This window comes from Onthophagus taurus, chromosome 1 (genome assembly GCF_036711975.1).
Source record: "Onthophagus taurus isolate NC chromosome 1, IU_Otau_3.0, whole genome shotgun sequence".
Lineage (NCBI taxonomy): Eukaryota > Metazoa > Arthropoda > Insecta > Coleoptera > Scarabaeidae > Onthophagus > Onthophagus taurus.
The window spans coordinates 39,501,857-39,529,767 of NC_091966.1; the positions used below are offsets into that span (position 1 = coordinate 39,501,857).

Consider the following 27,911-nt stretch of genomic DNA (forward strand, 5'->3'; position numbering starts at 1 on the left):
TCGCTGATTTCAAAACAACAACAATCTATTTGTTCCCGTTATCTTTCAATAACAAGATTCCATAAGTTTTGCGAAATTTGGATTCTGACATTTCCAATTGACATTGACAAGTAACAGTTAATTTCCTTAATCAGCTGACTAAAAAGTACCAACTCAAAAATTTAATTAAAAAAATCTCTTTAATTAACTCTTTAATTATATATATAGTTTATTTAAAACGAAAAATTAATTAATTTATTCTTCGAAACATCAATTTCGTTATGTATTAATTATTTTGTAGTTTTAGGTTTAATTCGCGATCAACTTCACATTTGTTTAAGGTAGCACAAAAAACTAACCTCAAAAAAAAATCATGATATTTTCACCTTTCGATAAATCGCATAAAATTCGCAATGGATAGAAGAATTTTGAAACCAACTAGACGTAATCGCGATAAAAAACGGAATTCGGAACGTAAAGCGGAAGATAACGTTTCCACTTCAACACCTCGTGGATCCGGTGTAAAAAGAAAATGCGAAGATTACAACGAAACACCGATAAAACGAAGCAAAGGTAGCGAAAATTTACTGCAACCGTATTCGGCTAACGACCGCTTGAAACGATACCGACAGGCTTTGAATGAAAAGAAAGACCAAATTGTTAAAGTCCATAAAGTGTTTGATAATTCCTCCCAAGGGAGGAGTCAAAATGTAGGTAGGAGTAATATTAATAGCCCCCCAAAGATTACCATTAATGATAGACTAAAGAAAGTTCGTGAAAGTATAAGGGAAACAAGAGTTGACAATATTTGTAAAGTCAAGGAAGAAAAGAAATTTGTGGATGCTTCGATACTCACAAGTGAATCTTTGATGCAAATACCTGATGATAAAAGTATTAAGAATAAGGAGCTTTCTTACAATAAAAGCTTTTTGCATCATAGTGAAATGGATCTAATGGAAGATATGGATTGGAGTCCAATAGATGAAGAACAATTAGAAGCAGACATAAAAAAACTTCGAGAAACAATTCATTCAAAACCAAATCCAAAGTTTTTACACCTATTAAACGAAAATCCAAGTTCCCCCAACCCAATACAAAACATTTTATATATCATAGTTGACACAAACATATTTATTTCACATTTAAATTTAATTAAAGACATTTGCAAAGCAAAGAATGACAATAAACTGGTTGTTTATGTGCCTTGGATGGTTTTTCAAGAATTAGATTACTTTAAAGATGGAAGAGGAGGTGGTAAAATAACTCAAACAGCAGCCAAAAAAGCTGTAACATTTATCAATGAGATGTTAATGCGAAAAGATGGAACTTTAAAAGGACAAACAGTTCACGAAGCTTTATCCCATGATTTTTCAAATTCAAACGCCGATGATAACATTTTATTTTGTTGCTTAAAATTGCAACAAATCCAACCAAAAATCGTTTTGTTATCGAACGATAAAAATTTACGAAGCAAACTTTTAATACATTCAATTGAAGCATGTTCTACGGAAACAATCATGAGTCATTTAAAAAGTGACGTGTTTAATTTAAATAATCAGGGGTTCATCCAAACAAATGAGCCACCAATTACAAGAATAACGACCGTTTTTACAAACGCATGCACTGAAATAATTAAGAAAGAATTAGAGAAAGCTTATGGAAATACCGTTTATAAAATTGTTAGTGAACCCCCTTGGACACTCCAAGAGTGTCTTAATTATATTAAAAGATTTTGGGTGCCGGTTTTTTCCCTTATAATCACACAAAAACAGTGTTTAAAAACTGTGGATGATTTATTGGAATATCTCAGGTTACATAAAAGTAATAAAAACCACCTTTCCTTATTATTTATTTATTAATTTAATTAATTTTTTAGATATGGGTGATTTATCTTTAACGGAACAAGAGGAATTTGTAAAAATAACTTTATCACTCTGCGTTTATTTCAAAAACTGCCTTTCGCCACACGAATCTTTAATGAAATCCTGCATTTCTGAGATTCAAAAAATTCTTCAATAACCTCATTTGGAACTGACGATTATTAATAACGAATATAGAGTTTTGTTGTTATTTTTATAGTTTTGTTTAACGCTTATAAAGCGAAGTGATACAGAATAAATAATTTTTTTCTTTATTTAAATTTTTTGCGTGACTAACTTCACTCGGTTTATTTAACTGTCAATGTCAAATCTGTTTTCATAGTTGTCGTGAGTCAGAATTATACGTCAAACGAAATCGATTATCTGATATTTGATTAAGTTTAGCTAGGATCTGCAACGAATATTCGTAACAAAGGTGAATAATTTTATTACTTTTTACGTATTTAAATCTTAACATGTGTTTGGTAATTTTGTAGCGATTTAAAGGGTGCGACACCATGGAAAGTTTCTCTTCTTATCATAATGGGGGGCAGAACAGAGAGCAGGATTTTCAAAAACTCGCCCAAACGATTGGTTCTAGTATACAAAAGATATCACAGAATGGTATGTAAAAAATATCATTTAAAAACCGATTTAATATGTTGTAAAGTGATGTTTTACCTCATATATCTATAGTAGAGAGATAAACAGTTGTATCTCCAATTTTACCCAATATTGAGTTAATATCATTTTCAAACTACATACATTTGGTTTGTTATTATGATAAAAAATTGTAACTCTATGTTTCTTGATTACTTGTTATTGTATTTATGAAAAAGCAGTATCTCCATTTTTTAATGAGGTAAAGAATTGTATCTCCAAAATTTAGAAAACAGATTTTTTAAAGAATACTGGAGTGATGAGAAAAATTGGGATATAAAGAACAAATCAAAACTATCCAACAACAATATTATGATCACTTGAAAGAAGTAGATAGTAAGTATAAGCTTAAAAAATGATGAAGAAGAAAGTAAAAAATTTAAGATTAAATCAATTTATTAATTATTTATTAATCACTCCATACTTATCAAATAAACAAAGTTTTTATTATCTTAAGCTATGGACTTTAAATTTGAGACTCATCATGTCGCTTAAAAATCGACAATTTCTTTTTTAATCGATGGGAAATCACTCAAGTAAGCCTTTACAACTAAAAAAAAGCGCGGAAAAGTGTAAAACCGATAAATCACGTTAAAGTTTCGACGTCACGTCACTTTTTGTGACGTCATCGACTGTGCTAACCATATATTTTTGCAACACATTAGGTTAAAATGTATATTTTCGGGTGAAATACGGTTGTTTCTTAGATTTTCGACGCAACGACTAAAATGTCGTTGTTTACCATCTATAAACTAAAGATAACCTAAAATCTATACCTGATGCCCTACCCCCTCTTAATTTATTGGTTCCTGAATGCTAGATATTGTTGGCAAAAGACTAATTATTGCTATCAGAAGATTAAACACTGCTAGTAAAAGACTAAAAACTGCTTGGAAAGAGGAAATACTATTTCAACAAGTTACCTACTGCTTCTAAAATGCTACATACTGCAGAAAAAGACCATAACTTACTTGGAAAAGACTAGATACTGTTTTCAAAATAATACCTATTGCTTCCAGAACGCTAAACACTGCTGTTAAAGGTTTCGACCTACTTGTATAGGCGGAATACTGCTTCCAAGACTACTTATTGCTTTCAAAGACTTTAATAATTGTTTGGAAAAGAGATATCTACTGCTTCCAGAATGTTAGATGCCGCTGGAAAAGACTAATAACTGCTTGGAAAGAAGAGATATGCTTCCCAAAAAGCTATCTAATGCTGCCAGAATGCTAAATACTATTGGAAAAGACTAATAACTACTTGGAGAGAAGAGATATGCTCTCAAAAAAAGATACCTACTGCTTCCAAAATGCTAGATACTGGTGGAAAAGATTACAATCTGCTTGGAGAAGACTAGATACTGCTAACAAATAACTACAAACTGATTGACAAGACGAGATACTGCTTCCATAAGACTACTTACTGCTTTCAGAGCGCTATATACTACTAGAAAAGATTACGACCTGCTTGGAGAAGACTAAATACTGCTGGGAGAAACAATTATCTGCTTGGAAAGACAAGATACTGTTCCAAAAAACTATTAATTACTTACAGAATGCTAAATATTGTTTAAAGACTACTAATTGCTTGGAGAAAGCTAGATATTGTTGGCAAAGACTATTTAATGCTTTCAGAAGACTATATACTGCTGCCAAAACACTACTAAGTGCTTGGAAATTACAATACTACTTTCAGCCAACAGACTATTTACTGAAACTATTCTTCTGTTGAGTGATATCTTTCTGTGTCCCTTCAATGCTGCTACAACACTCAATTCTTTGTCACCCAGATGCGACATATCTTTTTAGAAGGGGGTAGGGCTCCTCTATTTAAACTTTACGTTCGGATGCACCTACTTTATTGATTTATTTCTAAATTTTGTGTAGAAATTCTACAGATTGGGCATGAAGCAGAGGGTGGGTTGTAAATTCCTGGTTGGGTTAGCCGTGCATCTTCAGACCCGATTCTTTCTAGTTCTAGTGTTAGTTCTAGTTTTAGTTCAATAAAAATATACAACATAGTAATATCTTATACTAACTAGCGTTACCTACCACTGCCACTAGAACTAACACAAGACCTAGAGCTAGAATCATTCGGGTTTAGCCGCACGTCTCTCAAGACGGCTAAACCCGAATGATTCTAGTTCTAGGTCTTGTGTTACTTCTAGTGATAGTGCTAGTGTAAAACTAGAACTGACACTAGACCTAGAACTAGAAACATTCGGGTTTAGCCGCACGTCTCTCAAGACGGCTAAACCCGAATGATTCTAGTTCTAGGTTTTGTGTTAGTTCTAGTTCTAGTGTAAAACTTGAAAATAAGGTGTTAAATTGTAAATATTTGACTCAACTTTGATCGCTCATATCTCGAAAACAAAAGAGTTGCGTCCTTATGTTTATAAAAAAAACTTGTGTTATTTTGGCAAGTACTATATCCTAGTAAAGTTTCCCGATTAAAAACTGAACCACCCAGTATACAGGGTGTGTCAAATGTCTGGAATATAGCCTTTTGTGGTTTTAAAGAAAAATGTTTCAAATAAAAAATTCTTTATTAATTGTGGCGCATTTTTTGGCGTTACTTGCTTGTTTACATTGTTCTTTGTTTCGTTGCTATGGCAACCAACATTGTTATGGGATGCATATGTTTCTTGCACATTTTAATAGAGGATAAATCCCTCTACGCGATGAACATAACAAATCATATGGTTGTATAACGAAAAAATCGAGAAAGTAGGCGTCGAAATAAAGCCGTTGACAGCTGTAAATGTCAAAAAATGACAGTTTAAACAAATATGGCGCAATTAAGCGAACGACAAAGAATTCAAATATTAATGCTGTATGGGTACGGTGATAGAAAACGGACTCAAAGTGAAGTTTGTACACTGTTCAATAATATTTACCCGGATACACAAATTACACAATCCACAGTATCCAAAATATTAAAAAAAATTCTTTTACACCGGAAGTGTTAAAAATCTCCCAAAAAGTTGATGACCAAAGACAGCTACCAATGACCATGCATTATTAATGATTCATAATTGATGAAACTGTATTTTTTTGACATTTAAAGCTGTCAACGGCGTTATTTCAGCGCCTACTTTGATTGTAATTAGCTGATTTAATACTTTCAAAAAACACATTTTTTCTTATACAACTATATGATTTGATATGTTCATCGTGTAGAGGAACTTATTCTCTATCAAAGTATGCAAAAAAAATATATGCATCTCATTTAAAATAACAACGTTGGTTGCCATAGCAACGAAACAAAAAACAATACAAATAAGCAAAAATCGCCAAAAAATGCGCCATGATTAATAAAGAAACTTGTATTTGAAACATTTTTTTTTAAACCACAAAGGGCGAAGTTATTGGCTATATTCTAGACATTTGACACACCTTGTATGTTACTGTAAAAGCCCGAACTGCGGTAAATCTTAGGTTTAACTAGTAAATCTTAACAACATGAGTTGGTAAATGCGAGGATTTTTTAAACGAGATAATTTTTTGGTTTTTACCAATACAGTTTTGTACATGCAAAGTTTTACTAATATCAATTAGTAAATGTTGGTTTTGAGAGTAAAACAATATATTTCTTAATCATTTATTTTAACAATTTATTACAATGTAATTGGTTATGAAATTACCCATCTATCAAATCTTTACATTGCTTAAATTATTATCTATTATATGGTATTTTTTTAAACATCTTCAAAATACGTTTTATGCTTTTTGTGGCATTTAGAATTACAAAGGGACTACCGTTGTACCTGAGTAACCTGACCTTTGTACCTGATTCTTAGTATAAAGCTGCTTTAGTACTCCAATTTCGTACCCAGTTGATAAAGCTCCTTATTTTTTATATCTACCACAACTGCAATAATGCTTTTTGCTCCAGGATAGATTCTTTCTTTATCGATATTAGCTCTTCAGTTATAAAACCTTCTTGCTACAAGTTCGTCGATTATTTCGTAAAATCTCTTTTAACACTCGTTTTGATTGATTAGTTGAGATATGACAGTGAAGACACTCACATATATCGAATTAATATCACTTTCGATTCATAAATTACTTTCGAACAACAAAAACAAACAGAAATCAAAATGAACGTGCGCGTTCAAACCCACGAGTACGAGAACACATCTATATGCGTCTATTTTTCGACATTTACCGTGTCTCTGCGGTAAAACCTAAGATTTACCGAGTGGATGGTGGTAAAAGTTAGAAATGAACGATGATCACAAAACATTTCGGACTTTTACCATTCAGAGTTGGTAAATGTTAGGTTTCACTGGAAAATATTAGGATTTATTTACCGTAATTAGGGCTTTTACAGTAACATATATATTAGAAGTGCAAACTCTGATAAGTTGGGAATCAGCGGAATCAGTCTTTTGAAATAAAGTGTAAAAAATCAACAGGATTTGGTTTAATTATTATCACCTCGCAACAAATAATTTTTTTTAATTTAGTTTCATCCATGCAAAGAATGGTAAATCAAATAGGAACACCGCAAGATTCGCCCGAATTAAAAAAACAATTACATTCCATCCAGCATTACACCCAACAACTCGTCAAAGATACTTATGGATACATTAAAGATCTTAATGCTTTACCGTCTACTCAATCGGAAATGAGACAACGGAAAATGCAAAAAGAACGGTTACAGGATGAATATACGTCAACTTTGAACATTTTTCAAATGGTTCAGAGAAGTGCTGCCCAAAAAGAACGAGATCAAGTTAAACAGATGAAAAATCAAGCGTATTATGAATCACATTCTGGTCATAAAAAGGATCAATTGATTGAGTTACAAGATAATGTAGCAACAAAACAACAACAACAACAAATTATGCAGGAAGAAATCGATTTGAGGGCTATGCAAGAACAAGAACAATCTATGCAACGAATAGAGGTAAAATAAGTACATATTATGTTGTTTATATTAATCTAATTGTTCCTTTTAGAGGGATATAAACGATGTAAATCAAATATTTAAAGAATTAGGGGCGCTAGTTCATCAACAAGGCGAATTAATTGATAGTATAGAGGCTAGTGTTGAACGCACGGAAAGTTATGTTCAGCAAGGAGCGCAACAACTTCAATCAGCGAGTGTTTATAAAAATAAAATTCGAAAGAAGAAGGTCTTTTTTGGTTTAATCGGGGCGGTTATTTTAATTGTGATTATTATTATTATAATTTGGCAAACAAACTGAACGAAAAAGAAATTTCTAAAAAAACAAAATGAATGGTTTTTGGGAAAATATTAAAAATTGTATACTGAATAGTAATTGATAACAAAAAACTAATGTAAACAGTTTTCATTTTAATTGATATTGTTAATATTTTTATTTTGTATGTTTAATTCGCTTTATAGTAAGAAAAAACCTTGTATTATTCTTATTCATTTTAACCCTTCTGGAAAAACAAAAAAGATTGTTATGTTATAAATATGTATAGTTCATAAGTTATTTCAATTTATTGTATTATAAAAGTGTATAAGATATAAATAAACTAATGTGTTAATAAATTCTTTTTTAGTTTAATAAAAAAAAAATTAAGTTGGGTACACTGAAATTTGACATTTGACAAAGAGAGGAGTCAAAGTATATACAGGTGTCCCTGTGGATACATTATTCTGAAGCAGAGCTGTTACATATACACTATAAATTATTTTTACTCCAAGTAATAAGTAACAAGTATTAAAAAGTACTTGGACTAATAAGTAATTTTACTTGAAACTAAAATTTGAAGTACCCAATGCAAAGTGATTACAACCCTTGAAGGTACATAATATCCTTGTATTTTTAAATAATTCTCCTGTACTGAGTAATCATACGTGGTAGAACAGTGTTATTGAAACTTTTTTCCAGAAATTTCTACACATATTTCGATTTGTAGAAGATTTTGCAAAATTTTCCAAATATATCTAGAGATTTTGCAACAATTTCCTAAAATGTTCAAAGACATCCTGTTATTTCTGAGTAAATCGAAAGCTTTTAAAGGATTTTTAAATTGTACGAATTTCCAAGAAAAAAGGATATCCATTAATAATATCTAGGATTTTAATAATTCTCAACGATTCATATAAGCATTCCCATAAGGTTTTCAAAGATACCATCCGAATTTCTCAGGATTTTTGAGAAATCCAACGGGTTTCCAGAGATTTCTATAGATATTTAGATTTTCTAAAAGGTTTTATGAAAATTTCCAAATACATCCAAGGATTTTGTAGCAATTTCGTAAAATTTTCAAAGATAACCAAATATTTCTAGAGATTTCAAGGAATATCTAGATTTTTTAGAAAAATTAGAAGGATATCCAATGATTATTACGAATGTCCAGGACATTTAATTCTTCCCAGACACTTATGTATACATTTCTTAGCATTTCCAGGAGATTTCCAAAAGATTTCAACGGATTTTCAAGTGTACCATAAAAATTTCACAGAATACCTAAGGTTATCTAGGATTTTGCAGAGATTTCTACAGAATTTCAAGTTTTGAGAAGATTTTATAGGAATTTCCAAATATATCTAGGGGTTTTGAAACGATTTCCAATAACTTTCATAGTTAACTGGGTATTTCTAAAAATGTTAAGCAATTTAGACACATTTTCAAAGATATCCATCGATCTTTACGGATATCTTAGGATTTTTTAGTGTATCCAAAGTTTTAGAATGATTTTTTTGAAAAATTGGAAGGATTTCTAAGGATATCTAGGGGTTATTACGAATGTCCACGATTTTTAGTTATTCCCAAAGATTTATGTAGACATTTTTTAGTATTTCCAGAAGATTTCAACTGATTTTTCAAGCATACCATGAAGATTTCAAAGAATACCTTTCAAGTTAATATTCAACCTAAAAGTGTGTTCTTTAATTTATTTCAAATAAACATTGTCCTAAATTAATTAATTTTTCCAGGAGAAGGTTTTAAGAAAAATTCGTTGTGATTAAAAACTGCTAGTTACCAAGAATCATCATGATGCAAACTGTTAATTATCTCATAATTAAATATAGTTATAATCTTGCAAAATACATCAAATTCAAGCTAAAAGTGTACTTTAATTTATGTCAAATAAACATTGTTCTAATTTTATTAATTAGCTTGTAGGAGTTTTTTGAAATTAATTGAATTTTGATAAAAAACTGCAAATTACCAAAAATCGTCGTGATGTAAAATACTAACTGGCTCATAATTAAAAATAGTTATAATCATGTATAATATATCAAATTTAAGCTAAAAGTGTGTACTTTAATTTATTTCAAAGTTCAAGTTATTTCAAGTGTTCTAATTTTATTAATTATCTCGTAGGAGTTTTTTAAAATTAATGACAAATTCTTAATTTTTATAAAATGTCTTAAAATTTATCACAAAAACAAAAATAAAATAATAGTATATTATTCAACAAGCGTATAATGGCGGCTGTTACCCACGAAGAAGAAGTTGCAACACGAGCGAGCGAAGCGAGCGAGTGTTGTAATCTGAGTGGGTAACATCCATTATACGCAAGTTGAATACTATACTTTATCTACAACTATTTAATTTTGAAAAAAAAATCAAAAAAACGAAAAAAAAATAAACTTGATAGACATTTCAGACATAACCTCAATATAAGAAAGCTGTCATTTCTGTTAATATTTTATTTTTTGATTAGTAGGCAGTGTCAGAAGTGTGGAATAATGGCCTCATTATTCAACACTTTGTCTGTCGTGGGTAATGAGTGTCATTACCCGTCAAAAATCAATTGTATAACGAATAGATAATTCAATAGTTGTAGATAAAACAAATTAAAAATTAAGGTTGGTATTAATATTTAATAATTAAATTGCTATCTTCATTGTTACTAACTTCGGGTTTAACGTTCTTTTATTCAAATTTTTTTGTTGTTTGAGATAACTGCGTCATGTTTGAACTCATTTTAAAGGTTTTTTTAATAAAGAATACATTATGCAAGAACGCCATGAAGTTGTCCATTTGTCTATTATGACATGAAAATGTCAACCTCAATTTTAACATATTTGTGGAAGAACGATGGGAGACTAATGAACATTACCTTTTGTTCACAAATTTATATACAGCGTGACCCATTTCAAAGCGGAGCACCCTCGTAAAATCTGTATTTATTACCCGATTTCGAGAAAGAGAAAGAAAGAGTCAAAGAGTCATATTTTTTTTTGAAAAACCAAGGCCTACTATTTCACTTTTTAGGTGCAAAAAATGAAGAAATCATATTAGGAAATTTTTTACAAAAATCTGAGTACACCACTGCATTAAGCGCCGTTAGAAATTGGCATATACCAAATTTCATCAAAAATGGTTACAAATTAACACCGTTCAGATAATTGAAAAATATAATTTTTTATCAATTAATTTCATCTGTAACAAATGTAAATAGTTTTTGTATTATTGTCTGTACTTTATTAACTTTTTTGTCATGGTTTACTAGATCAGATCAAATAAATTCATAAAAAATATTTTTCAATTATCTGCAACGGTTTTAATTTCTAACCATTTTTGATGAAACTTGGTATATACCCATTTCAAAAGGCGCTTAATGCAGTGGTGTACTCAGATTTTTTCTAAAAAATGTCCTAATATGATTTCTTCATTTTTAGCACCTAAAAAGTGAAAAAGTAGGCCTTGGCTTTTCTAAGAAAAACAGAATTCTTTGTCCGAAGATACAGTTTTTATGGTCTACAATTCAAAAAAAAATTGTCTAAATCTGATAATAAATACAAATTTTACGAGGGTGCTCCGCTTTCAAATGGGTCACACTGTATATACGCTGGTTTTTATGAACAATAAACTTGTTTATTATTATTATTATATTTGTAATCTTCATTAAAAATGCTTTTAAATGTCAATGTTATTTTGACATATTCTTAATTTTTATAAAATGTCTTATATTAATATTTAAAAATTAAATTGATGTCTTCATTATTGCTAACTTCGGGTTTAACGTTTTTTATCGTTGGACTCATTTTAAATGTTTTTTAATGAAGATGATAAATATGTCATAATTGACGTTGACGTTTCAAACCGGAAGTGATTGTATTTCCATTAATATTAAAGTTAAATATGTCGAGTTTGGACTCATTTTAAAGGATTTTTTATGAAGATTTCGAATATAATAATAAAATTAAAGTTGACAACCGACTGTTTCTAGATCTAGTGTTAGTTCTAGTTTTAATTGTTATTTAACCTTAAATTATTGTACAAGGTGGTTCAAATTCGATGTCCGAATAGGCTAACTCGGAAACTATAAGAGTTAGAAAAAAAGTAGCTTACATGTCATGATCTCGTTTTTCGAGAAACTGCTAATGCCGAAAACCTCATAGCGCTATCTTCTTTTGTTTTTCCCCTAGAGGCCAAAATTGAAAATATCGTAAAACCAATAAGTGCAATTATCTTGGTTATTATTATAGGTGGAGTATTATAACTACGACATTATATGGACACTTTTTTACAGAGAATTTCATGACATAGTCAAAAAAAATTTTTCGGTTTTAGATTTTGAGATATCATGAGAATTTTCGTTTTTTTAAATGGAAACAACCACTGATTATTCGCTTATTAAATTCGTTATTTTTTTCTGATTACAAAAATATAGGGTTCGACAGGTCTATTTCTTATTGTTTTAGAATAAAACTAAAAATAAACTTTTTTTATAAAATTTCCATCTAGTGTCGTCGAGGAAATTAAATTTACAGTTTCCTGTAATTTACGGGGCGGTAGGTAAAATCTAAAAAGTTAACAATTAAATACGAAGATAAGTTCTGGTATTTAAAAACAAATAATTTTTTAATATGTAACATTCTAAACGTTTTAAAATTTTTGTAATTGGTCTTAAAAACGGGATTTTTAAAGTGACACTTCAGAAAATTTTTGAATACAAACAAATGTTGCTGTTTATTTGAATTAAAAAAAAAAAACATATGAGCGCCATCTATCGATAATTTATTAAGTCATTTAAAAATAATATTAAATCGTAATAAACAATGTGAAATAATGCAATCTATTCCAACTTTTGTGTAAAACATATATAGATTAAACAGTTCAACAAATATATTTGTTTCAAATATCAAAAATATGTTTTTTTAATTTTTAGTTATAGAACCGTAATTTACAGGAAACTGTAAATTTAATTTCTTCGACAACACTAAAAGAAAAGTTTATTTTTAGTTTTATTCTAAAACAATAAGAAATAGACCTGTCAAACCCTATATTTTTGTAATCAGAAAAAAATAACGAATTTTTTTAGCGAATAATCAGTGGTTGTTTCCATTAAAAAAAACGAAAATTGTGATATCTCAAAATCTAAAACCGACAAAATTTTTTTGACTACGTCATTAAATTCTCTGTAAAAAAGTGTCCATATAATGTCTTAGTTATAATACTCCACCTATAATAATAACCAAGATAATTACATTTGCGGGTTTTACGATATTTTCAATTTTGGCCTCTAGCGGAAAAACAAAAGACGATAGCGCTATGAGGTTTTCGGCATTAGCAGTTTCTTAAAAAACGAGATCATGACATGTCAGCTACTTTTCTTCTAACTCTTATAGTTTTCGAGTTAGCCTATTCGGACATCGAATTTGAACCACCCTGTACACTTTAATTGATCTAAAAAAAATTTTTTTTTATTTAATCCACTTACCTTGCTTATAATTTCATCCATTTACCCATTTTGAATTAAATACAACCTTTAAATCCAATTAATTATGTGTTTTTCATAAAAAAAACTTAAATTCAACGTCAATTTTGACAAGCACCTGCAATATTTGGATCTTAATCACCATGGTAACCGAGTCAAGTTGATAACCTTAAAATAATAAAACTTTATTCCGATTTTTTTAACACTTAACCTAATTTTTATTAATTTTAAAACGATTATCTCACATTCATAACAAATTCGTTAATTGTAGTTAATTTAAATCGATTCTAATTAAGAGTAATAAATTAAAAAACTTTTTTTGATTTAATCCACTTACCTTGTTTATAATACCCTAGATGCCTAGATGAACCAATTTTGAGTTAAATACAGCCTTTTAAACCAATTAAATAAGACTTTTTCCTTAAAAAAACTTAAATTCAATTTCAATTTTGACAAGCACCTGCAATATTTGGATCTTAATCACCATGGTAACCGAGTCAAGTTGGATAACCTAACAATAATAAAATTATAACCGTTAATATTTTGCTTTATATTTTAATATTTTTTTAATTTTATTTTATATTTTTATATATTGCTTCTTAAGTGAAATACACTGTATAAATAAAAACATAGAAATGTCAATTCTTCCAATGACGTCACGGCAAGGCCTTTGCGGGGGATACGTTCATTAACAACAGCGTTCATATGGAGTTGGATAACCTTATACAGTATGTTTACCCAAGAGAGGAGTTAAAGCATATACCGGTGTCCCGTATCTTCCGAATTAGAGCATTTTTTTAATAAAAGTTTTTCGAAATGTTTATAATAACCGCACGGGAACTGTTTAAATTCTTCCAGAAAAAAGGGGAATCTTTTCCAACTCCAAAACCCAACTGGATATCAACCAATCATCAATTAACCTCCAAAATTGAAGGTTAAGCTGTAACATATAGATTTTTATAAGTTTTTAGATTTCTTTTTAATCAAAAATTCCAATAAAGCAGACAATTAAAGTGTTTATCTTATTATTCATCTTGTTATCTTATTTATCTTATTAATTAAGATAAATAATTACAAACAACTCAATAGGGATCAGCAAAAATTTAGTTTCCAAAGTACTAAAAGAGTGATTAAATTTAAACGAATAAAAATTTACAAAATACCCTATTTATTTATTGGCAAAAAACATTTAAAATTACTTACAATAAATATTTATGTACATCACAAATGATTTTTTTTTAGTTTTAAGTAACTATTTAGTGATAATACACACAGGGTTAAAAGTTGATCGTTCTTCATTTCTCACCAACAAATTTCTTCGTTAACTTTGAATTCATTTCATCTTGTCAAGAAAATAAAAAGAACCTGTGGGTATATAAATAAGCGTATAGTGATTTATTTATTTCTTAATTTTCTAAATGATATCCTCCAAAACGTTAATCGTAAAAAAAGTAGGAAAAAACGAACTTTATTTAAACGCTTATTACTCGACGCATATCATTTTTTCAATTAAAATATATAATTTTCATTTATTAATTATTGCACGAATCTAGAGTATCAGATTTTTTTCGTAATAATAATAACAACAACTGGAGAAAAAGAGATGGCTCGATACACTTTTTTAAAATTATTACTTATTTATTTGTTTTTACTCTACGATGAGGCAGCGTGGCAAGTGTTCCTTCAGGTAATCGAATAATTCCCTTGAAGCACCCGGACAATTCGTCAATTCTAACTCACGCATGTGCCTCAATTGAATTAAACTTGACAAACCACTCGATGTTAGCAATGGACAACCTTAAAGAGATAACGAATGTAATTTAAATAATTAAGATTAGGTACAATTTTATTTTTACCTGCTAATGATAATATTTGAAGGTTTCTCATACCACATAAATGTTGCAGTCCAAAATCTCTCAATTGGGAACACCAGCGTAGGTACAAAGCGGAAAGAGACAACATTGTAGATATGTAACCCACACCGATATCCGTTACATGAACACACCTATATTTAAATTAAAAAAATATGTTAATAAAAATAAGCAAAAGGATAGTTTTAACATCTCTTTGTATAATAATCTAGATTTTTAACGTTCTGTTACAATGATGGATGCGATATGTCGTTTAGGGCGCACTGGATGTTATGAATTATACTCATAAGACACCGTTATGTATGCTTAAGAGATATATATATATATAAAGTGTTTTCTAGAACATCACAGATTGGGTTGTTATAAAGTGTGTAAGACAAAGTATGGAGAAGAGAATCCTTGCAGAAGTCACAAGTAAGAAAATTGGTGTTTCTTAGAGTCAATTAGAAAATCTAAAAGATATAACAAAGAAGAGGCGCGTTAAATTTTAGACATTCACTTTTGAATAGAATACATAATGAATTAAAATGGTAGTTATCTCGTAATTAGGACTAGCTATAAGCTTGTATAATACATCAAATTCAAGCTAAAAGTGTGTATTTTATTTTATTTTTATTAAACATTCTTCTAAATTTATTAATAAACCCGGGATAATGTTTTGAAGTAATCTGTTAATTATCAAAAATCATCATGATGCAAACTGTTAATTATCTCGTAATTAAAAATAGTTAGAATCGTGCATAATGTATAAAATTCAAACTAAAAGTGTGTACTTTAATTTATTTCAAATAAACATTGTTCTAATTTTATTAATTATCTTGTAGGAGTTTTTTGAAAGTAATTGAATTTTGATAAAAAACTGGAAATTACCAAAAATCGTCATGATGTAAAATGCTAACTGTCTCATAATTAAAAATAGTTATAATCATGTATAATATATCAAATTCAAGCTAACAGTGTGTTCTTTAATTTATTTCAAATAAACATTGTTATAACTTAATTAATTTTCCCGGGAGAACGTTTTAAACAAATTCCATTTTGTTTAAAAACTGCTAATTACCAAAAATCATCATGATGCAAACTGTTAATTATCTCGAAATTAAAAATAGTTTTAATCATGTATAATGTATCAAATTCAAGCTAAAAGTGTGTACTTTAATTTATTTCAAATAAACATTGTTCTAATTTTATTAATTACCTCGTAGGAGTTTTTTGAAATTAATTACATTTTGATTAAAAATTGCAAATTGTCAAAAATCGTCATGATGTAAAATGCTAACTGTCTCATAATTAATAATAGTTATAATCATGTATAATATATCAAATTCAAGCTAAAAGTGTGTTCTTTAATTTATTTCAAATAAACATTGTTCTAAATTAATTAATTTTTCCGGGAGAACGTTTTAAAAAAATTCCATTTTGATTAAAAACTGTTAATTACTAAAAATCATCATGATGCAAACTGTTAATTATCTCGTGATTAAAAATAGCTATAATCATGTATAATGTATCAAATTCAAGCTAAAAGTGTGTACTTTAATTTATTTCAAATAAACATTGTTCTAATTTTATTAATTACCTCGTAGGAGTTTTTTTAAATTAATTGCATTTTGATTAAAAATTGCAAATTACCAAAAATCGTCATGATGTAAAATGCTAACTGTCTCATTATAAATAATAGTTATAATCATGTATAACATATCAAATTCAAGCTAAAAGTGAGTTCTTTAATTTATTTCAAATAAGCATTGTTCTAAATTAATTAATTTTTCCGGGAGAACGTTTTAAAAAAATTCCATTTTGATTAAAAACTGCTAATTACCAAAAATCATCATGATGCAAACTGTTGATTATCTCGTAATTAAAAATAGTTATAATCATGTATAATGTATCAAATTCAAGCTAAAAGTGTGTACTGTAATTTATTTCATATAAACATTGTTCTAATTTTATTAATTACCTCGTAGGAGCTTTTTAAATTAATTGTATTTTGATTAAAAATTGCAAATTATCAAAAATCGTCATGATGTAAAATGCTAACCGTCTCATTATTAATAATAGTTATAATCATGTATAACATATCAAATTCAAGCTAAAAGTGTGTTCTTTAATTTATTTCAAATAAACATTGTTATAAATTAATTAATTTTTCCGGGAGAACGTTTTAAAAAAATTCCATTTTAATTAAAAACTGCTAATTACCAAAAATCATCATGATGCAAACTGTTAATTATCTCGTAATTAAAAATAGTTACAATCATATACAATGTATCAAATTCAAGCTAAAAGTGTGTACTTTAATTTATTTCAAATAAACATTGTTCTAATTTTATTAATTACCTCGTAGGAGTTTTTTGAAATTAATTGCATTTTATTAAAAACTGCAAATTACCAAAAATCGTCATGATGTAAAATGCTAACTGTCTCATTATTAATAATAGTTATAATCATGTATAATATATCAAATTCAAGCTAAAAGTGTGTTCTTTAATTTATTTCAAATAAACATTGTTCTAAATTAATTAATTTTTCCTGGAGAACGGTTTAAATAATTCCATTTTGATTAAAAATTGCTAATTACCAAAAATCATCATGACGCAAACTGTTGATTATCTCACAATTAAAAATAGCTATAATCATGCAAAATACATCAAATTTAAGCTAAAAGTGTGTACTTTAATTTATTTCAAGTAGACATTGTTCTAATTCGTAGGAATTATTTGAAATTAATTGCGTTTTGATTAAAATTGCGAATTTACATAATCACCGTTAATCAAAATGTTGGATATCTCTCCATTAAGAATAGTTGTAGTCATGTGTTATACATCAGTTTCTAGGTAAAAGTGTATATTTTATTTTATTTCTAATAAATATTGTTCTATATTAATTAATTTTTCGGGAATCTTGCAAAATTCAAAACCGAAGCATTTCCTCCTCAATGAAGGTAACAAACAGCGACGATTATTCAAAGATAAGCACGAATTTCTTAACAAGTTCGAAGGCAATGTTGTACTTCAAGGCAGTAATGGGAGAGGAGCAAAAAAAGTCTGACTGGCACAAGCACCTGAGTCTTCAGATAAAAGTTGTCCAAAAATGTAGATATTTTGTGAACTCTGGGTAAAACTGGAATGTGGCCAAAATATACACAGTCATATAGTATATACATTAGTGTACTGCTTAATACATAAATCTCCACAACATGTAACTCAGATGGAGGTGATATTTTCAGTACTGCACAACTTTATGAAGCAAACTAGGAAGGAAAGGCTTTGCAAAAATTTCATGCCTTGTAAGTGCAGTTAAGATGGAAATGAATGAAACATTTCGCAATAAAGTATTTCTTTCGTAAATTTATATACCTTATTTTTATTAAAGTAAAACCTAATTATGAAGTTTTAAATAATTTAAGAACGACATCTAGTGGCAGATTTATCAAACAAGATTTACTCTAAAACTCAGAAAAGCGGTAAATCTGAATTGAATTGAAATTAGATTACATTTTCCGCAGGGAAATTAACTTTGAAAAACGTCGATAACCCAATTAAAATTACATCGAAGAAATTACCTCTTCATTTCTGATTTATTAACTTAAATTTGACATTTATCAATATTTAGGAAAAAATGCGTAAGATGGCGATACTTTCGAGACACCAATTTTGACATAACAAACGTCAAATTGAAAATTATCTTTACCTGTCTAATGTAAGTTCTTCTAATTGATTCAGATCGCAAGCGATGTATTCTAGGGCTGCATCGGTTATTCTAGGACACCAAGACAGGTCTAAGGAACGTAATTTTTGTAGATTTTCGGCGATTAATTCGACACCGTCGTCGGTGATTTTACTACAACCTGATAAGCTCAAAACAGTTAAGTTCGGTAACGAGTGAACTGTAAAGAGAAAAAGTCGTTAATTCTAATTATGTTGTAAATTAAAACGGAACTTACCAATATTTACGATTCCATGGTTGGTTAATTCCCAACAAGAATGTAAACGTAAAACACTCAACGTATTACTTTGTTTCGGTGAGAAATAACCTAAAGCTGCGTCAGTGACGTGATAAGCTTGCAAAGAAAATTCGTATAAACTTGGTAGGAGTTGTGCAACTGCTCCAACAGCTTCGTCAGCTACGTTTATACAGTCTGTAAGACTCAACGAGATGATTTTTTGATTTAAACATGCCCAAAGACCAGCTTCGGTTATTTCATTGCAGCCAGCTAATTCTAATTCATATAAAGCCTGAAATAAAAAAAATAAATTTACTTATATACGAATTTAATACAAACAGAATAAGACCTAATTAAATTAAATAAAGGAAAAATTTGAAGCCATATTAATTGAAATCGGTGAATTTAATTTACCTGGAGATGATCTAAAAGTGTTTCTAGTCCCCGATCTGTAACACTAGAACACCTCAAGCTTAACGAATAGATGTGTTTCGAAGCCATTGGAAACGAACTGACCAAATCTAAAGCGTCCTCATCTGAAGCTCCGCTTAAACATAAATTTCGAAAACCCCTACGCACTATTGACGAGTAAAACCGCACTTTTTCGTTACTTTGAGCCATCCTAAGTTCTCTACATTGTATCACCGGTACAACGCCGTTCCAAAACTTTGGATATTTATAAAGAATGTCTCTCCATCGCGTGCAAACTCGCGCCAACACGCACCGTTCACCACCGGTAAAATACAAGAAAAATTTTACCAAAAACTTATCATCCATTAAAAGTTGATCGAACGTCGTCAAATAGTTCTGCGGCAGTCTCGGTTTTGTTTTATAAACCTGATGGTGCTGGTGATGATGATGATGGACGAACTGATTGGGAACGGTCGATGATGGTAATTTCGTTTTCGGTAGGAGCCTCGAAGGTTTTTCCGGTGCGGTGACCATAGTTCCTGAATTGCTTCCGCCGCAAAAGACATTGGTGACGCGTTCCATGACGCTACTTTTCGAATGATGTTTATTACCCCTTAATCCGTTGATGCGTTTCGAGAGTTCGGCGGATGCCCTCTCAACGACTCCTTGCGCGGAAATCGAAGACATTGTGGGTGGCTTTATTTTAAAGCCGTCCGAGTATCGGTCACGAGGACATTTAGAGGGGTGTCGCGGCGTTCAGCCCCCGGTCGTGTTGCGTTCGAGATCGACGTCGGATCGCTACTGGAGCGTCGCGACGCCCCCCCGTCATCAGTCGATAAACGGGTTGGAAGCGATTTCGGAACGGATCAATACGTTGGAAACGTTTACTGTGGTGGTGGACAGGCGCAGTAATAATACACCCCCATTCAAAGTACTTGATTTATTTTAACCTAACTTTATAGTACTCAATGAGATTTTATAACAAATTTATTCATTTGAATCTTAGGAAAAATGACAATTCAATTTTCCAGAAAAACTAGAATTAATAGATGTTTTCTTTCTAAGACTTTCAAAAACACCGCGAATAACAAAACGAGAATATTGCAAAGGAAGTCGATAGAGCTTTCAATAAAACTATCTGGAACTCGAAGAACAAGTTATGATTTAGAAGACAATTTCTAAAATGAATTTCTTGCGATGTAATCGTAACCAATGGAAATTGTTACTCGATGTTCAAGTTTAATCAATGAGCATCTCTATGACTCTGACTGCAGTTGTTCCTACACCATATTTTTTTAGGCTGACCGATGAAAAAAATAAATTAACTTGCTTTTGTGTTCCACATCGACTCCTATTAATATGTCTTGTGGATCTAGGAAAATATTGCCAAATAATTTCACAATGTGTGTTGTTATTGAGAACATCTTTGGTGTTTTGATGAGACAGATCTTTAAGTCTATGAATATGTGCAAATGATATTTTGAAGACTCAGGATTTGAACTTGAATTCTGTTTTGGCAATGTTGGATTTTAGCATGGCTTTTAATACTGTTGATCATGGTGTTTTATGTTCAGCTTTAGAATAGATTGACACTTATCTTCTGCTACGATTAACACTCTACACGATTTTGGAACTGCATCTCTTCACTTACACAGAGGCTGACAATTTTTCAAAGACGTTTATCAGAATTTTCTATAGAATTTGTCTTTTTCCTGATTTTCAGGATATAAAAGTTTTGTAATTGCTTGACTTGCAGTCAGCGTGAACGTAGTTCCATGTGGTTTTTCAATACATTCAACCATATTTGTGTTTCTCTCTGTAATGAAACAATGATAAACGGTAATGGTGAAAGTGAATGTTTAATAGTATTCATTCGTTTGTAGGAAATCTAAGAATCCCTTCAATACACTTACAAATGAGTTTCAAGGCCACAATTTTGGCTGATAAACTTTTCTATAAAATTAATATTGTTAAGCTATTTTCTAATTTGTAGCCAAATAAAATTACTCCTTTTTAATTTGTGACTCTTAACTGGGGAAGACTTGTATGAAGTATTTAAATCCTTCACTGTCTTTATTCATAGCTTTCACAAACTTTTTCATAAGAATAAGTTATACTTAACTATACTTAACATTTTGAGATCTCTTTTGAAATTCTCTCCTTTGCACGATTATCCCACAAACAAAGAAAACAGCAATATTTTATAAATTTTCCTTAAAATCCCACTAAAATACTAAAACTAAATAAAAAAAACTTAGGTTGGAATGTTTTGAGGGTTACATTTCTTTGAAGTTGGGTTGTTTTATGGTCAAGTTGCTGTGTAGTTTGTATGGCTTGCTTTAGACTGGGCTTGCCTATTTTACTACATTACGTAAAAGAATTGTATTCGTTTTCTTATGAGTTCTCAATTATATCTGGTGCTATCCACATTCTGTCAACGAAGTGTTGGTGTATCTTTTTCTAATCAGGGTTCCTAAACCAACCCAACCCTATCACGTGTTAAGTTTCAATTACAATGGCATAGGTTGGATTGGTTTGGATTGAGTCAGCTTAATTTGTGCTGAATCAATCAACCCAACTAGGTGTCAAATTTACTCAACAGTTAACATGCCTTGGAGTTGGATTTACTTACTTTACACTTTGTGAAAGCAGTGGAAGTGAAAGAAACCGCCCAACCCAACTACATGTTACCTTTGAATTATAATGAATTGGGTTGAATTATTAATAATGTGATATGTTTTTATTACAATGGGATAGGTTGGGTTGGATATAACGAGAGAGAGAGGAAGGACAGGTATGACCGAAGAACTGACCGAAGTGAAGGTATGTTGGAAGACTGAGAAAAAAAGTGGTGAAACTGCTGATAAATGAGAGCAAGAAGTTCGAATGGAAGGAATTGTGTGAGGAGCTGAATGAGGATATTTGGGAAAGGCCTGAGTTATGAATAAGCTGAAACTTCGGAAGAGAGAAACTATAAGCGATTAGGTAATACTGCAATAGATGGTCAAGTTATTCCCAAAGCATGAGGATTGTGTGTGGAATATGGCACTTTCACATCTCCCCCTTCACGAATAGCAGAATAGGTGGTATCAGTATGACGGATGGGCCAGGACTATTATACCGAAGGTGAAACCATGGATGGAGAGAAAGTGGGGGGAAGTAGATTACTTCCTAACACAGGTGATAACAGGCCACGGTATTTTCGGAACATATTTGTGTAAGATCGGGAAAGCATCATCTGCACAGTGTTGGTTCTGTGAGTCAGTGGATACACCGGAGCATACGGTGTTCCACTGCTCGAAGTTTGCGGCGGACAGGAATAGTTGCTTCGAAGTGTGTCGGGAAACGGTAACCAAACATAATATCGGGACACTAACGTTAGCCGATGGCGAGACCTGAGAGGAAATTGGAGGGTACCTCAGAAACATTATGAAGACCAAACAAGAAGAGGAGTGGAGAAGAGAACGGGCAGAGAGGGAGGCTGATGGTACCGCAACGGAGGTGCATGACGAGGACGAGCGAGGAGGAGAAGAGGGGGATGTTTCCCCTTCGACCGGGTAAGTCATTTTGGTAAAACATTTCAAAAAATTTATGCATTTCTTATTTACATGGATCACATAACCACTATCAAGACGATGGGTGACTTCCCCCTCGACCGGGTAAGTTTAACTATTGATGAATTTCAAAAAGTTGATGATTTGTTTTACCGTTTCATGGTGTAACCACCGAAATGGTGAGGAACAGTGCTGACACGAAATGGATGGATTGGTGATAGAGTGCAGAGATGAGAGCGAGAGTTTGTATTGGCTTGCTTTGGAGATGAGTTATTGGAATCGAGTTGAGCTGGTAAAGATCCTTTAGGTTGTCTTTGTTTACCATTGGTTTAGTTTTGGGTTGCTTTCTTTTTGTCTTGGTTTGCTTAGAATCTTTGTATATATTGCCCCTCTTCCCTTCCTGAATCCCGTCTGCCCATCCGGCAACAATTCCCCCCTCTCCATTTCCTCTTCCAACCTCCCCAGCAGTATCTTTGCATAAATTTTGAAAGTTGAGTCCAACAGGGTGATCCCTCTATAATTGCTCACCACCCTTTTTATACAGTGGCCATATTATCCCCATCCTCCACCTGTCCGGAAACCTCTCCCCTATCCATACGTCGTTTATTATCTTCCATAGCTTCTTCTTCACTGTCTTCGTCGCCTCTAACCATGCCTCAAGCTTAGAATCTTTGTTAATCATTGTAAATCAAACTATATGATTGTGTCCAATTTCATGGTCAAACTCGTAGTCGGTGATGGTAAGTTAGCTTTGTCAATTTTCACTTTTAGAATTACTTCAGTCTTTGTTTTCTTCAAAATTGAAAACATCAAAATGATTGGTGAATTTTCCCGATACAATTGAAACTATAAAAAGCGTTCTTTTTCTCTTCCTTTTTTGTATTGAACCAATATTATGCTACAGATGACACAGCACGCATTGGGAGCTCACTGCTTGTTGTGGTTTCCGATTAAAACATCAAATTCCTCAAATAGACATTTTTCTCATTTGCAGAAAATAGTTTGCGTTGTGACTTCATTTCTAAAAGTGAAAGAATTTTTCACTTCATCTATAAAAATCAGTATTACTTAGAATTTTAGTCTTGCAGATATTGCGTCTGTCTTTGCAGAATGTTTGATTTGAATTTTATCTGTAATCAAGTTCTCTCGGGAAACGTGGAGCTAAGATCAGGTATTTCTCTCGTTGGATTAATCAGCCACATAGGGTATCAGCGATTCAAAGTTTTTACAGGAGTCTCGGACATGGACAGAAATTAGGCAACGAAAAGTGAGGAACAGAATAAAAAAGAAGTTAATTCTTTAAATATCTGGCGTCGTTCTAAGATACTTTCCATATCTTAACACATTCTTTGAGTCTAACACATTGAGAAAAAGTGATGGTGTCCTAAGTGAACCCCTTCTTTGGCCATTAACCTTCACAGTTCATCTTCCAATTTATTCCCACGCTCTAGCCCACGTGTGATATACAGCATTTTATCTACGGCTGCTAAAAATTACTAAAAAATCAATTTCTTTAGAAAAGTCTATTTGACATTTATAAAAATACTTTCAAATGATTGTTGACAATTTTGAATTGTCAGTTTCAACAACATGTTTACTCATCTGGAATAAGTGTTTTGAAATGTAAAAACATAACAATTAATGTTTATAATAAATAGTATTGTTTCTCTGTAAGTAGATAGCACTTTTTCTTTTGTATTGTTGCTCGTTTCAATAAATTAAGTCTGTTCTGATTAGGCTAAAAATGCGTTACGTAATGAAACCAGTGCGGTAATGAACTTCATTACGTAACTCAAATCACCTCAAATGAGTGCGGTAATGATGACTTATCCAAGCAGTCGTAGATAAAAGAATTTTACGTTAATTTTCTAGTTTTTAGATAAAATTTTCAAAGTTGTAACTTTATTTTTTTTCCAAAGATTTTTTTTATACGTTTCTTAAACGTTCACTTTTTTCTTTCAAGTAACATTTTTTTTTTGAACATGTTTTATATGGTTACTGATCTCTCTTTTCACGATAGGAGCGGTTGTAAAAATGCTTCCTTGTCTGAAAGAGTTAACAGTACAGGAAGCAAAACTGTCCGGTTGAGAAATATGCCACTTTCAAATACACTTTAAGCGACTCTTCCAGAACTTGTAACGCTCCTTTCAACAATATATGCTCATTTTTTGATACATTCTTACATTTCTATCTTATTACATCATTGAACAAAGTAACAATTTTTATTAGTATAAGAATTATATATAAACTTTTTATCCCTAAACATTTTAAAGATTGTTTTTATTCAACATACACAAGCATGAATAAAACACAATGTTAATGAATACAAATGTTACACCTTAGAAGCCTTTAATAACAGATAAGTTAAAAATAAAAAAGAACTTTCAATATCGTTAGTTTAGATCATCTCTTCATCTGAGAGCAGAGGTATTGAATTTCACCGATGTTCAATAAAATGTACTTAATTGTAGTTACTTCCCCACTTCCGCTGGATGTCTCTTCTCCCCGTATATATAAAGTTCCGGACATTCTTTCGAACTCGTTTCTTCGATAGTGGAGAAACGTGTGGTGAACTTGACATTGCGACATTGAGAGTTGAGCCGAGATGAAATTAATACCAGTAAGTTCTTCAATATTTCTCAATTTATCAACAAAAAAATTTATTTTAATAATTTTCTAATTTCTTAATTTTATTTTAGACCATTTTCGTTGCTGTCACAATTATTTATTTATTAAAATGTATTAAAATTGTTGATGCCATCCCAACAAGGTAATTTATTTTTATAGATTAGAAGTTATAACAAATTCTTTCTAACAAAAAAAAATTTTTTTGAAAAATCGATTTGTTAAAAGAAAGTTAAGATAATTGATCAATCCCAAAAGGTATTATGGTTTATTTTTAAACCAGTTTAGAGTGATTGCATTTGAAGTGAAAATAAAACACGTTAATTGACGACATAAAGTGATGTTATAAAATGTTGTTTTCAACTATAAGCGGTTGTAGCAGATGTTAATGGTTTGAAAGAAAGCAACATAAAACAACATTTTTTCAGGTTTCACTTTACTCGATTGTTCGATTCGAATGAAACTTGAATGATTTATTAATTTAAACATTTTAAATCGTTTTAATTACTTAACGTTATATTTAATTATGATTTTAGGGTAAAAATTCACGTCCCAACAAAAATAAAAAAAGTTTATATTACAAAATATGTAACCATTCCCGAACATCACCATTACTTTCATGAAAAAGAGAATGAACCGGAAGAAATGTCGGATCATGATCACATGTTTACGTCGTCGGATTTGCATGGATTTTCTTCGTATGATTGATAAAAACGTTTAGGAGTGTTTGTTTTTGAAATTTTTAAGTTGTTATAAGTTGTTGACAAATATTTAGAATTTAAGGATTAAGAACTAAGTACCTCTATTAAGTTTAAGTACGTTTTTAATAATAAATAATTTTATTTTTCGTTGTACATAATTGTATATTTTGAAATTTTTTTGCAAAAGTTACGCATCAAAGAGAGATCGTAGATGTGCAAAAGGTAAGTACGCTATTTTTTTTATAGAAAAAGATCAATGACCGTATATAACAGTGTTGTCCACTAATTTTTGATTCGGACTCTTTCGACCGAAGGGTTTAAAGTAACTTTCCTTTTTTTTTGCTCTGAGGCCCAGATATAGATATTTCAGATTCATGCTTTTTTTTTGGCAATCGACGTTATGGTCACCACTGATTTAGAGCTTATAAATAAAAAATGGTAACAATTGGGTTCAATCTTTTTATGGATCTAGTCTTTATGGTCCATTACTAAGGTTTTATGTATAAAAAGTTTTTCCCCATTGCCTTTAGTTTTTGAGTTATAATTGAGTTAATTTTCGAAAATCAACAATTTTGATGTTTAATCGATTTAGAGCTTATAAATAAAAAATGGTAATAATTGGGTTCAATCTTGTTATGGATTTAGTCTTTATGGCCCATTACTAAGGTTTTATATATAAAAAGTATTTCCGCATCGCTTTTAGTTTTTGAGTTATAATTGAGTTAATTTTCGAAAATCAACAATTTTGATGTTTAATCGATTTAGAGCTTATAAATAAAAAATAGTAATAATTGGTTTCAATCTTGTTATGGATTTAGTTTTTATGGCCCATTACTAAGGTTTTATGTGCAAAAAGTATTTCCCTATTGCTTTTAGTTTTTGAGTTATAATTGAGTTAATTTTCGAAAATCAACAATTTTGATGTTTAATCGATTTAGAGTTTGTAAATAAAAAATGGTAATAATTGGGTTCAATCTTGTTATGGATTTAGTCTTTATGGCCCATTACTAAGGTTTTATGTATAAAAAGTATTTTCCCATCGCTTTTAGTTTTTGAGTTATAATTAGTTAATTTTCGAAAATCAACTATTTTGATGTTTAATCGATTTAGAGCTTGTAAATAAAAAATGGTAATCATTGGGTTCAATCTTGTTATGGATTTAGTCTTTATGGCCCATTACTAAGGTTTTATGTATAAAAAGTATTTCCCCATCGCTTTTAGTTTTTGAGTTATTACAATTGAGTTAATTTTCGAAAATCAACAATTTTGATGTTTAATCGATTTAGAGCTTATAAATAAAAAATGGTAATAATTGGGTTCAATCTTGTTATAGATTTAGTTTTTATGGCCCATTACTAAGGTTTTATGTATAAAAAGTATTTCCCTATTGCTTTTAGTTTTTGAGTTATAATTGAGTTAATTTTCGAAAATCAACAATTTTGATGTTTAATCGATTTAGAGCTTATAAATAAAAAATGGTAATAATTGGGTTCAATCTTGTTATGGATTTAATCTTTATGGCCCATTACTAAGGTTTTATATATAAAAAGTATTTCCGCAGCGCTTTTAGTTTTTGAGTTATAATTGAGTTAATTTTCGAAAATCAACAATTTTGATGTTTAATCGATTTAGAGCTTATAAATAAAA

The 27,911-nt window shown here is 30.5% G+C and overlaps 4 protein-coding genes across 5 annotated transcripts; 3 read left to right on the forward strand and 1 right to left on the reverse strand.

The window, feature by feature from the left end:
* The first annotated feature begins 69 nt into the window (after positions 1–69).
* LOC111416348 (Swt1 RNA endoribonuclease) lies at positions 70–2,113 on the forward strand. Its single transcript, XM_023048338.2, has 2 exons — positions 70–1,800; positions 1,856–2,113. Exons 1-2 carry the CDS (start codon positions 393–395, stop codon positions 1,996–1,998), a joined length of 1,551 nt encoding a protein of 516 aa, XP_022904106.2. The 5' UTR covers positions 70–392; the 3' UTR covers positions 1,999–2,113.
* A 31-nt stretch (positions 2,114–2,144) lies between these two features.
* Positions 2,145–8,024, forward strand: LOC111416349 (syntaxin 7). Its single transcript, XM_023048339.2, has 4 exons — positions 2,145–2,274; positions 2,336–2,462; positions 6,967–7,409; positions 7,462–8,024. Exons 2-4 carry the CDS (start codon positions 2,357–2,359, stop codon positions 7,708–7,710), a joined length of 798 nt encoding a protein of 265 aa, XP_022904107.1. The 5' UTR covers positions 2,145–2,274; positions 2,336–2,356; the 3' UTR covers positions 7,711–8,024.
* A 6,283-nt stretch (positions 8,025–14,307) lies between these two features.
* On the reverse strand, positions 14,308–20,182 carry LOC111416360 (F-box/LRR-repeat protein 16). Its single transcript, XM_023048352.2, has 5 exons — positions 19,388–20,182; positions 18,974–19,265; positions 18,721–18,916; positions 15,013–15,161; positions 14,308–14,953 (listed from the first exon to the last, which is right to left on the reverse strand). Exons 1-5 carry the CDS (start codon positions 20,069–20,071, stop codon positions 14,805–14,807), a joined length of 1,470 nt encoding a protein of 489 aa, XP_022904120.1. The 5' UTR covers positions 20,072–20,182; the 3' UTR covers positions 14,308–14,804.
* A 2,860-nt stretch (positions 20,183–23,042) lies between these two features.
* LOC139432616 (uncharacterized) lies at positions 23,043–26,417 on the forward strand. 2 transcript variants are annotated; one of them, XM_071201299.1, is made up of 4 exons: positions 23,043–23,230; positions 25,410–25,558; positions 25,638–25,708; positions 26,100–26,417. In XM_071201299.1, the coding sequence occupies exons 2-4, from the start codon at positions 25,544–25,546 to the stop codon at positions 26,269–26,271; spliced, it is 258 nt and encodes an 85-aa protein (XP_071057400.1). In that variant the 5' UTR covers positions 23,043–23,230; positions 25,410–25,543; the 3' UTR covers positions 26,272–26,417. The 2 variants fall into 2 exon arrangements, with proteins under 2 accessions (XP_071057400.1, XP_071057404.1); XM_071201303.1 differs by lacking the exon at positions 23,043–23,230 and having other exon boundaries at positions 24,871–25,558.
* The last annotated feature ends 1,494 nt before the right edge of the window (positions 26,418–27,911 follow it).